The 11,063-nt window shown below is 41.9% G+C and overlaps 2 protein-coding genes across 6 annotated transcripts; both read right to left on the bottom strand.

Annotated features, from left to right (window-relative positions):
- Nucleotides 1-634: 634 nt before the first annotated feature.
- LOC133463944 (uncharacterized) lies at nucleotides 635-3,625 on the bottom strand. The gene is made up of 2 exons (XM_061745767.1): nucleotides 3,427-3,625; nucleotides 635-3,303 (listed from the first exon to the last, which is right to left on the bottom strand). The coding sequence occupies exon 2, from the start codon at nucleotides 3,125-3,127 to the stop codon at nucleotides 2,258-2,260; it is 870 nt and encodes a 289-aa protein (XP_061601751.1). The 5' UTR covers nucleotides 3,128-3,303; nucleotides 3,427-3,625; the 3' UTR covers nucleotides 635-2,257.
- Nucleotides 3,626-4,631: 1,006 nt separating this feature from the next.
- Nucleotides 4,632-8,605, bottom strand: LOC133463946 (uncharacterized). Of its 5 annotated transcripts, XM_061745772.1 has the most exons (5): nucleotides 8,529-8,605; nucleotides 8,255-8,326; nucleotides 7,205-7,249; nucleotides 6,964-7,105; nucleotides 4,632-6,848 (listed from the first exon to the last, which is right to left on the bottom strand). In XM_061745772.1, the coding sequence occupies exon 5, from the start codon at nucleotides 6,703-6,705 to the stop codon at nucleotides 5,959-5,961; it is 747 nt and encodes a 248-aa protein (XP_061601756.1). In that variant the 5' UTR covers nucleotides 6,706-6,848; nucleotides 6,964-7,105; nucleotides 7,205-7,249; nucleotides 8,255-8,326; nucleotides 8,529-8,605; the 3' UTR covers nucleotides 4,632-5,958. The 5 variants fall into 5 exon arrangements, with proteins under 5 accessions (XP_061601756.1, XP_061601753.1, XP_061601755.1 ...); XM_061745769.1 differs by lacking the exon at nucleotides 6,964-7,105; XM_061745771.1 differs by lacking the exons at nucleotides 6,964-7,105; nucleotides 8,255-8,326 and having other exon boundaries at nucleotides 8,529-8,590.
- Nucleotides 8,606-11,063: the final 2,458 nt, after the last annotated feature.

The following is an 11,063-nucleotide window of genomic DNA, read 5'->3' as shown; positions in this document are numbered from 1 at the left end:
CCCTGTCTGGCATGTTCATACTTGGCCAACAAAGCTGATTCTATTCTATATTGACACGATAACGTAAAACAGTTGAAGAGTTGTCAGGTGCAAATCTGGACTGAAATCTGGTGACTGTTTGAGATGATCTGAGCTCTTTTTTATCATTTAACTATTTATTGGTTATTTCTATTTTACATTTTTTGTATAAAGCGTGTGTGTGTTTTGGCTGCTGCACGACTGAATTTCTCCTCTGGGAGATAAATAAAGTCTTCTATTCTATTCTTTGTGACATGATGCCATCAGAGGATCGGTCCGTGGTCATAAAGGGATGGACATGGTCAGCATGTCGGCTGCTGGAGAACTTACTTACAGGTTTCAGAGACATTTTCATCCAGACAACCAGAGATGCTTGAATGTGATCATCCCAGGAGAGCAGCTTTTTCTGAAAAACTCGGACCGGCCCGTCTGGGACCAGCAACCAATTCAAAGTTACTTAAATCCTCCTCCTCCATCCTGACGCCCTGCTGGAGCTTCAGCGTGTCTTGCACTGAGATGCTGCCGTGTCATTGGCCGATTGCGCTAACGAGCAGCTGAAAAATTCATCAGTGGGCGCAGATGCAACAACGGACGGACAACAGCCGGAGTCCAAAAGTGCTCAAAGTTTTTTTTATTTTGTGCCACAATAAATACGATGGCTGCAAATACAATCTTCCAGGATATAATCAGATGTAACAGCGAATCACCTCTCATGACAGGGCAGTTAAGACTCATTTTAAAATCATCCACACAAGTGATAACATAAATTATCCTGGCATCTGTGACTAAGTTGGGATAAAATAACAGTGAAGTGATTTCATGTTAAGATCTCAGGTTTGATGTCATTTGAAGGAGTACTTGATTACTTTTAAGAAGTGTCATCCAGCTCTCGGCCCCACTCCTTTCATACGGCCTCGTGGTAACACATCAGGACATCTGAGACGTCTCAGAACAGCATCAGAAAGATTAAAACTACAGGAAGTGAAGATGGAAACTTAATAATAACTCTCCGACGCCCATAAAAGTGACTCAACTTCCACATTCTTACAGAAAAGCCTGAGCTGAACATCTTAAAAACTCCCTTGTGTCTCTCCAACATACAAAACTTAAAAACATTCATGACTATATACGGTAATATTTCAACAACAGAGAAGCAAAATGAAAACACAGGACAGATTGAAAAGATATGTTCGTTTACATTGCATCAAGCTATAATTTACACGAAATGCAGGTCGTATTTTTATCCCCAATCAGCTCTTCCTGTTGCTTCAGCTCGCCCCGGCAGAACTTGACGGGAAACGAGGTCAGAACTTGACGGGAAACGACCTCGTAAGCACAAACTGAGATGATTGTGTAGAAGACGGCAACTTTAAAGCCCCCCCTCCCTTAAAAAAAAAAAAAGGCCTAGACGTTGCAGTGGTGAGGTTGTTAAATACATTCAGGACAAGTGCTGAAACCTTCGTTTCCAGTGTTCTGCAAATAGCAAATTAATTTAAAAAAAAAATAGACATAAAAGCACACAGGAGCCCGCTTCGGGGTGGTGATACTCTCCACCTCGGCCCCCAGGTGAGTCCACAGATGAGCCACACAGGCAAAAACTCACCTAGTTTCTTCTGACAAGGCAAAATAACAACCAACACAGTGATCGTATGACAGTCCGCTCTGGATAAACGCTTCGTTCGTTTGTGGCACTTCTGCTCTGCTCAGATTAATCGCACTTAAGATCCAGAGTAATTTTTGGTTAAAATGTTCTTTCCTTTAGGGGTGCGAAGGCAGCGCTGGGAGCAGAGCCCTGGTGGGAGGAACTGACCAGGGGACATTTCCAGACCCAGTCCCCCCTCACCGGGAACACCTGACGGAGGAGGTCAGGAGCTCTGTTTTTTTGTTGTTTTTTTTTCTTATTCTTCTGTGGGTCTTATGTGAATTATCTTCCTTTCTTTTTTTTTTTTTTTTTTTTAAAAAGGCACAATCAATTAACGAGAATTCAAATAAAAATGTTCTTCCCATGAGAATGTCACTTAATTAGGACATGCAGATGCAGATGCAGGGTGGGCGTCTCCCCATCAACCCAGACAATGATATTTTCATTCTTTTGTGGCTTTTACGTGAATTATCTTTCTTTCTTTTTTTTTTTTTTTTAAAAAAGGCACAATGAATAAACGAGAAGTCAAGTAAAAATGTTGTTCCCACGAGAATGTTGCTTAACATGCAGACCTCCATGAAGGAGCAGGTCCATGTTTCATGCGGGACTGTCTTTATCATTTAAAAGTTTGTCCCCTTCAGTCTTCCCAGGGGCGGGTGTTCCAGCAGCTGGTGGAGGGTCCACGTTATTCTCAGCGAGGGGTGTTCCAGCAGCTGGTGGAGAGTCCGTGTTCTGGGGACCTTTCTTTAGTGTCAGGTATGCAAATACACCTGCTCCTATGAGACCCAGACCCAGCAGCGCGCCGATAACCCCACCCACCACAGCTCCAGTACTAGAACCAGAACCAGGAGCCTCCCCGTAGAACGGGTTCTTGAAGGGTTCACTCTCCTTAAAACTGACCGGGTTCTTCAGCCTGCAGGAGAAGGTCTGGACGGCCCGGGTGGAGTTGAGGATCTCCTTCCTCTCCTCCCCGCGGCTCCAGTCTCCAGCATCCTCCTTCCAAGAGTAAGTCGCCGGTTCTGCTCCGGCCACGTCCCCCTCACACACCAGCGTGCACGAGCCCCGGTCCCTCGTGCACGCCAGCGGCTGCACGGCCACGCTGGGGGTCGGAACCGACTTCAGGATCACGGCCTTGTAGCCCACGGGCTGGACCTGGTAGTTGATCTCCACCGTGTAGGTTCCGGCGAGCTGGGCGTTCATGTTGCTCAACGTGAGCTCGCCTGTGGCGAGCACCAGTGAGGCGTGGCCTTTGAACCGGCCCAGGTACTCCAGCTCGATCTTGTCTTTGACCCACTCGGCCACCACGTCCCCGCTGCACTTCCACGTGATGACGGTGATCGGTTCAGACACGGACACCGGCTTGATCTTCAACGAACCGCCTTCCTTGAAGTACCTGGGCTCCTCCTTCATGGCCCAGGCCGCGCACAGCAGCGTGAACACGAGCACCGTCCGGCACGACGCCCACATCCTAGTTGTTGACAGGTCCGCGGCGGAGATCGCCTTTGACCGAGAGATATTCGCTCAAAACGACGGCACGCCCAAAACTCCCGCTCACTTCCGCCCTTTCTTCTTCTTCTTCGTCGCCTTCTATTATGTCGTCTTCTTCTTCTTCGGATGATTAGCTGTTCGGCGCCTCCCGATTACTGCATATAAAATAATAACATACAGACAATGAACAAACGAGGTGTATTCTTTACAGTATACTACATAATAAAAAAATTACACACCGTAAAATAAAGATTAATACCGAAAAAAGTAGTACCTACATTTTTGTTAGGGGAGCTTCCGCTCTGATACGATGTTTCACGTTGGAGTCTAGACGTCTTCAAAATACTCCGGAAAAAAAAGTGCCTACATTTGTCGTTGATCTCTATTTTTAAAGAAAAAAGACGCACCCGAGGGGTCTGAAATGATAAAGACAGGAGCTCCCGGTTAGTTTCGATTCTTCATCCCTCCGCCCTGTCTTCTTCTGAACTATTGAGGGTTTGTTCACGACGTTACAGCAACACACTGCCACCTACCGACGCCTGATAGATATACACATAGATAGATAGACAGACAGACAGACAGACACAAAGGAAAATTATATATATATATACATATATATATATATATATACACACACACACACACACACACACACACACACACACACAGGTTGCGATTTGCCGGTGGGGATGGTGGGGATCCCCCCCAATTTTGATCCTCGGTGGGACAAAATGTACCCCCCCACCCAAAGTATTTTCACCATTACATGTTAATGATGAAAATGAAAAGAATCCAGGGCAGCATATCCTCATATTTTGCAGGATCACAACCAAATATCCCGAGAAAAAATGTGACAGAAGATGAAACAAGATGTGACATTGCTGATGGGATGGTGGACAGCAGCATCTCCCCGGCTGAGCAGAGCAGAAAGAATTAAAAAAATATTAATTCGGTTTATTTATTTTTATTTTGCACATTTAAAAACAATATTAGGAGAAAATATTGTAATATATAAATGACCAATTCTAACTCTAATATTTTTTACTGGCATTATCATGATATATTGTTTCATAGTGTATTATTATATTAAGTCATGAAATCTCATGGGATGTTAAACTATATTATATTGTTATATATTATAGTATGGTGATATCATTTTGTTATATGTTATATTATAAAAATTGTTATATTAGGATATTACTATATTATTACGCTATATTTATATTATATCGTGCTACACTACTCTATATAATTTTTTGTGTTTACTTATTTATTCTCAAATTAATATTCTTAATTTACGTATCTACTTTCATCATCTTATTTACACGCACACACACCTAGATACATATCATTGTAACTGATGTCGTCTTTGTCGCTGTTTGCACTGTATGTTAATAAATAAATAAATTAAAAAAAAAAAAAAGAACCAGCAGCCCGCCGACAACCCCACCCACCACAGAACCAGAACCAGGAGGCTCCAACATTTTCTTTTTCCTTTCTTTTATTCGTGTCAAAGGTTCATTATAAAGCAAACATGGCAAATATACATTCCATACAAGTACATTTGTACTCAAAATGAGGTTGATAAATGTAACAGTAGATTGTAGTATGTGTCTACTACTACTATTAGTGTCATTTAGCCATGTATTAGTCAGTCATTTATCCAAAGCAACTTGCATGTGAGACACACACCATGGTTAAGGCCTTGCTCAGGGGCCCGAGCTGGTTCATCTTGGTTGCCGTTCCGGAACCTGGGTCCTTCAGACCCGAGCCCACCTCTGTAGCCACTCGACTACCACCCTCCTACTGTATTTAGGCAAGTTTATTTATATGGCACAATTCAACACAGGGTCATTTAAAGTGCTTTACATCAACATTAAAAGCAGCAAGACATAATTAGACAGTACATAACAAATAAAGTGAAATAAAATTATGAGAAAAGCTGCTTCACCTTGCTTGGTTCTTATTCTTGGGAACCACAACAAACCAGATCCAGATGAACCTCAGGGGTCTGGGAGCTTCATAGGAACTAACAGATCCAGCATGGATTTTGGTCCAAGACCATTCAGGTCTTTGTAGACCAGCAGGAAGATTTTAAACTCTATCCTTTGACTCACTGGAAGCCAGTGTAGTGATTTCATGACTGGTGTAATATGGTCCAGTTTCCTGGTGTTTGTAAGGACTCTGGCGGCAGTGTTCTGGATCAGCTGCAGCTGCCTGATTCATTTCTTGTTAAGGCCTGTAAAGATGCCATTGCAATAATCCAACCTACTGAAAATGAATGCATGAATACGTTTTTCCATGTCCTTGTTTAGACAGAATCCCCTTAATTCTAGCAATGTTTTTTAGGTGGTAATAGGCAGATTTGGTGATAAACTTTAGATGGCTGTTGATGTTCAGGTCTGAGTCAATAATTACACTAAGATTTCTGGCTTGATTTGTAGCTGTCAATGACGTGGAGCCAAGGTGAGCGCTGATCTTTTCCCTTTCCTTTTTAGTAAATATGAGAATAAAGTGTATAGAGATTGGCAGGAGTTCAGGGCCTCTCCAGACCCAAGACACGCCGGGCAGAGCCACCCCTCACCTGGGAACACCTGACGGAAGAGGTCAGGAGCTCTGGTTTTTGTTTTTTTTTTTTGGGGGGGGGGGGGACTCCATGAATACAGACAATTATATTCTTATTCTTCTGTGGCTCTCATGTGAAATATCTGACTCTGGAAATATGATATTAAGGTGGAAAAGTTACATAGTGCTGCTTTAACATTTAAAGGGACGTTCTCGGCTGCATTCTTCTCAGGGGGGGGGGTAGTTCAAGCAGCTGGTTGAAGGTCCAGGTTCTGGGACCTTTTCTTTCGTTTCAGGTATACAAATACACCTGCTCCTATGAGAACCAGAACCACCAGCCCGCCGATAACTCCACCCACCACAGCTCCAGAACCAGGAGTCTCCACGTAGAACGGGTTCTGGAAGGGTTCACTCTCCCCAGAGCTGACCGGGTTCTCCAGCCTGCAGGAGAAGGTCTGGACGGCCCGGGTGAAGTTGTTGTTGAGGATCTCCTTCCTCTCCTCCCCGCTGCTCCAGGCTCCATCATCCTCCCTCCAGAAGACGGTTATCGGTTCTGCTCCGGCCACGTCCCCCTCGCACAACAGCGCGCACACGTCCCGGTCCTTCGTGCACGCCAACGGCTGCACGGCCACGCTGGGGGTCGGAACCGACTTCAGGATCACGGCCTTGTAGCCCACGGGCTGGACCTGGTAGTTGATCTCCACCGTGTAGGTGCCGGCGAGCTGGGGGTTCATGTTGGTCACCGTGAGCTCGCCCGTGGCGAGCACGAGCGAGGCGTGGCCTTTGAACCGGCCCAGGTACTCCAGCTCGATCTTGTCTTTGACCCACTCGGCCACCACGTCCCCGCTGCACTTCCACGTGATGACGGTGATCGGTGCCGACACGGGTTGCGGGCTGATCGTCAACGAACCGCCGTCCAGGAAGTACCTAATCTCGTCCGCGGCCCAGGCCGCGCACAGCAGCGCGGACACGAGCACCGTCCGACACAACATCGTAGTTGTTGACAGGTCTGCGTCGGATATTGCTTTTCACGGGGAAATATCGGCACACCCAGAGCTTCCGTTCACTTCCGCCCTTTCTTCGTCATCGTCTTCTTCTTCGGATGATTAGCAGTTCAGCGCCTCCCGCCTCCTCACTGCAAATAATAACATACCAAAAAAATGAGCAAACGGGGTGTATTCTTAAATACATAATAAAAAAAAAAATGACACTGTAAAATAAAGATTAATACCGAAAAAAGTAGTACCTACATTTTTGTTAGGATAGCACTCCGCTACAATGTTTCACGTTGGAGTCTAGACGTCTTCAATACACTCGAAAAAAAGTCCCTAAATTTGTCGTTGATCTCTATTTTTGAAGAAAAGCCGCCCGAGGGGTCTGAAATGGTATTTTCTTTTCCCCAGTTTGTAACAATTTTATTTCAACAGTTGAGTTTAAAAAAAAACAGAAAAACCTATAGATTTAATACACAACACATGAAAGCTTGATTACCTCTAAGGCATGCTCCTTGTTTTGTCGTCTACACCCCCTCGAACTCTGTGTTGAAACACAAAACAAATCAACAATCAACCCTTATACAGAAAGTGATTTTGAACCGTCAACCTCCAAAGTTTGCTGCCAATAAAAACTGCATGGGTCATTGATGAACATCAGCTCCTGCTCTCATCCAACTCATGAAGTTGTTTAAAAAAGTACAGTGTAGATGAAGGCATAAACAAAACTATGGCATCATTTGATTTTTTTAAAAATAAGATCAATCCAGGCTGGAAAAAACCTGTATCTGACAAACAGAGGTGTCAAGTAACGAAGTACAAATACTTCGTTACCTTACTTAAGTAGAAATTTTGGTTTTCTATACTTCACTGGAGTAATTATTTTTCAGATGACTTTTTACTTTTTACTCCTTACATTTTAAAAACAGCCTCGTTACTCTATTTCATTTCGGCCTTTAAATAAAAACTATCCAGTTAAATTGCTCCGTCCGGATAGAGTGAATTTGGTTGTGGTTGTTTCAGATGTTCTTGTCCAGTTTTGTTCTTACATCCGTTCCCTCAGATTCCTGCAACTAAACTTGGATGTTCATTCCAATAAAGGTTAGGATAAATGATAACATGCCTCTGAAGTTTGACTTTTTGCACCATTACAATACTTATAGGCAACTAGTCATCATATCTCCTGCTCTCTGAAACACATGTTAATGCTCAATAGTACACATTTATGGTTCTTTAATATATTTGCATTATACTAAGATGCATTCATTTTCAATTACTTTTGCCCTTAATGGCTTTTTTCCCCCTTACATTACTTTTACTTTTATACTTTAAGTAGTTTTGAAACCAGTACTTTTATACTTTTACTTGAGTAAAAAACTTGAGTTGATACTTCAACTTCTACAGGAGTATTTTTAAACTCTAGTATCTATACTTCTACCTGAGTAATGAATGTGAATACTTTTGACACCTCTGCTGACCAACACTTTGCAATCATAGAATTTCATTTTCATTGCGTTGCTGTTAGGACCGTGGTGACAAATGTGTTTACCTGTAAAAGCAGGTGAAGTGCGGAGTAATTAAGACACCATGCGTCTCTGTTTCCTCCAGAACGTGTCTGAGTCTGATTTATTTGGCACAAAATAAAAGCCATGTAAACAAAGATATAAAACAGTATTAATGAGCGCTAGACCTGCGTAATGGCGGCTGCTCGGGAAACTTCTCCCGTTTATAGCACATTTTTAACGGAAAATAACACAAGTAAACAGTCTTGACTTTCTTTTTACATTAGTATGGACAGAAAGACAACAACATAAAACACTGACCTGTAAAAGCAGGTGAAGCGCGGGACGTGCGGGACACGCCTGTTTCCTCCGGAGGAAGGTGCGGCTCCTTTACCGTTCCCCGGAACACCCGGAGCAAACACAACGTTCCGCCCCACTGCTTTTAAACGTAAAATGACCTCTTTCATAATAGTTATCCATTTTAAATAAAATAAATACATATATTAATGAAAAATGTCCCATACACATACAAAATAATATTAATGTGGCCACTCCCTCTCAGGGGTGCCACAGGTGCTTTACCTTATAGCTTTTTTTTTTTTTTTTTTTTCAAGTGACAGTTTATTTTTGTTGGGCTTTGGCAATAGGGTAATGAGTCCCCGTTTCATTGTAGAGGATACATTACCATTTGAAATACATTCTGTCAGGGCATTAAACAACATCATTCTAATATCAGTCCAAAAATAAAAGTATGAAACTCAACAGTTAACCCATCCAAACCAGGTGATTTTCCCTTTGACATCTGTTTGATGGCATTATCCAATTCTTCAATTTTTAGTTTCTCTTCCATAATTTGCATAAAATCATCATCCAACTTATTTCCATGTCTGGATCATTCCAAAAAATAAAGACTTGCTCTCCTCTGAAAATCTTGATGTGTATACATTTTCATAAAAGGCTTTTATTTCTTCATTTATTGTTTCTTGACTGTCTGTCTATATTAACATCATTCATTTTTTAATAATTTTTTCAAAAAAAATCTCTTGGAAAAGATATTCCCGCCATTTTCTCACCAAGCATTTGAGAACATTGCTAATGTCCGGCAACAGGTTTCCATGACATGCAGTTTACCAGCAGTGTCAACCTAAAGCATCCTCATACAGTACAGCCACTGTTGAGACTTACCAGATGCAAAGATAAGGCCTTTATCCAATATTAAGCACATGCATCAACAACATTTCCACTTGTACAACTTTTTGTGAAGGTGAAGTCACGTTTCACGAGTCAAACTTCATATAAAAAGTGACAACTCGTGCAGTTCATCAATGAAATCAGATCATCCTAAGAGGTCCTTCATATGTTGATATCCTGGACATTAACTTACAACTAGGCATGAATGCATTTAGGAAAGACAGATAGATATACACGGACGGACGGATGGATGGATGGATGCTTCTTCTTTCTGCTCCCTTTCATTCAGAGTTCAGGAATGTTTGTGTTTATATTAAATTGTTTTTTGTTTTATTTTCAATGAATGAAATACAGAATAAATAAATAGATATACACACAGATAGACTGATAGACAGACAGTTTTCAGGCAGACCTGTGAAGATGCTGTTGCAGTAATCGAGTCCACTGAAGATAAACACATGGACTTGTTTTTCAAGGTTCTGCTGAGACATCAGTCCTCTGATCCTGGAGATGTTCATCAGTTTATAGAAGGCCAACTTTGTAATTGTTTTAATTTCTCTGAAGGTCCAGCAGGTCTGAATTCATGGCTACACCCAGATTTCGGGCCTTATCAGTGGTTTGCACCCGTAATAGCTGAAGCTGGGTGCCGACTCTTAAAACACTCTTCTTTTGGTCCAAAAACAACTATTTCAGTTTTGTTTGTGTTCAGCTGAAGAACATTATGTCTCATCCACTCATTGATTCGTTCTCTGCATCTACTCAACGCTTGTGTGGCTCGTTGTCTCCTGGTGACATTGTAATGTAAAGTTGTGTGTCATCTGCGTTGTTATAACTTATCTTATTTATTATCTGAGCTGGTGGAAACATGTAGATTGTTAAATAGGAGGGGTCCTAGGATAGAACCTTGGGGAACCCCCACATGTCATTTTTGTCAATTTGGATGTAAAGTTACCTGTTGATACAAAGTAGTCCCTGTCCTCTATGTCAGTGTCTCCCAACCTGGGGTCCGGGCCCCCCCTGGGGGGGCGAAACTTTGTCTGCTTTGAGGATATGCAGTTGTAAAAATTATATTTTCCCATGTTAAATAAATAAAAAATAACACAACTGATGGAATACTGTAATCCAAGTCTGTATAAACCCACTTAGAAATATATTTTGGTCATTTTAAAATACTAAGTTATTTAGCTGGATAAAAACTTAAAAACTTATTATATCATTATTCAACATTTAATCATACTACTACTCCAACAGGTTGTTAAAGGAAAAATGTAAAAAAGAATTTTGCTCTCATATTAAGAGACATTTTTCAGAAATATTTTTATGTCCTTGCAATTATTTTTTGTGTGTATTTTATATATTGGTGACACAAAATGAAGTGAGAAAAACAAAGTCATCTGTATACAGGGTAAACCAAATAGAAATGTATCAAAAAAACAATTCATTTTAATTTTTTCAATTAAAGATTTGTAATGAATCACTACACTTTTCAGGGGGGGCCTGGCTGGTCTTAGACACAAGTAGGGGGGGCTCCAAGGAAAAAAGGTTGGGAACTGCTGCTCTAAGTAACCAGTCAAGTACTGTACCCAAAAGTCCGACCCAGTTCTCCAGTGGCTCTAGTAAAACACCAGGGTCAACGGTGTCAAATGCTGCGCTGAGATCCAATAA

Source organism: Cololabis saira, chromosome 17, assembly GCF_033807715.1.
Source record: "Cololabis saira isolate AMF1-May2022 chromosome 17, fColSai1.1, whole genome shotgun sequence".
Lineage (NCBI taxonomy): Eukaryota > Metazoa > Chordata > Actinopteri > Beloniformes > Belonidae > Cololabis > Cololabis saira.
Note: the sequence above shows the minus strand (reverse complement) of the source record. Positions and strands in the feature narration are given on the sequence as shown.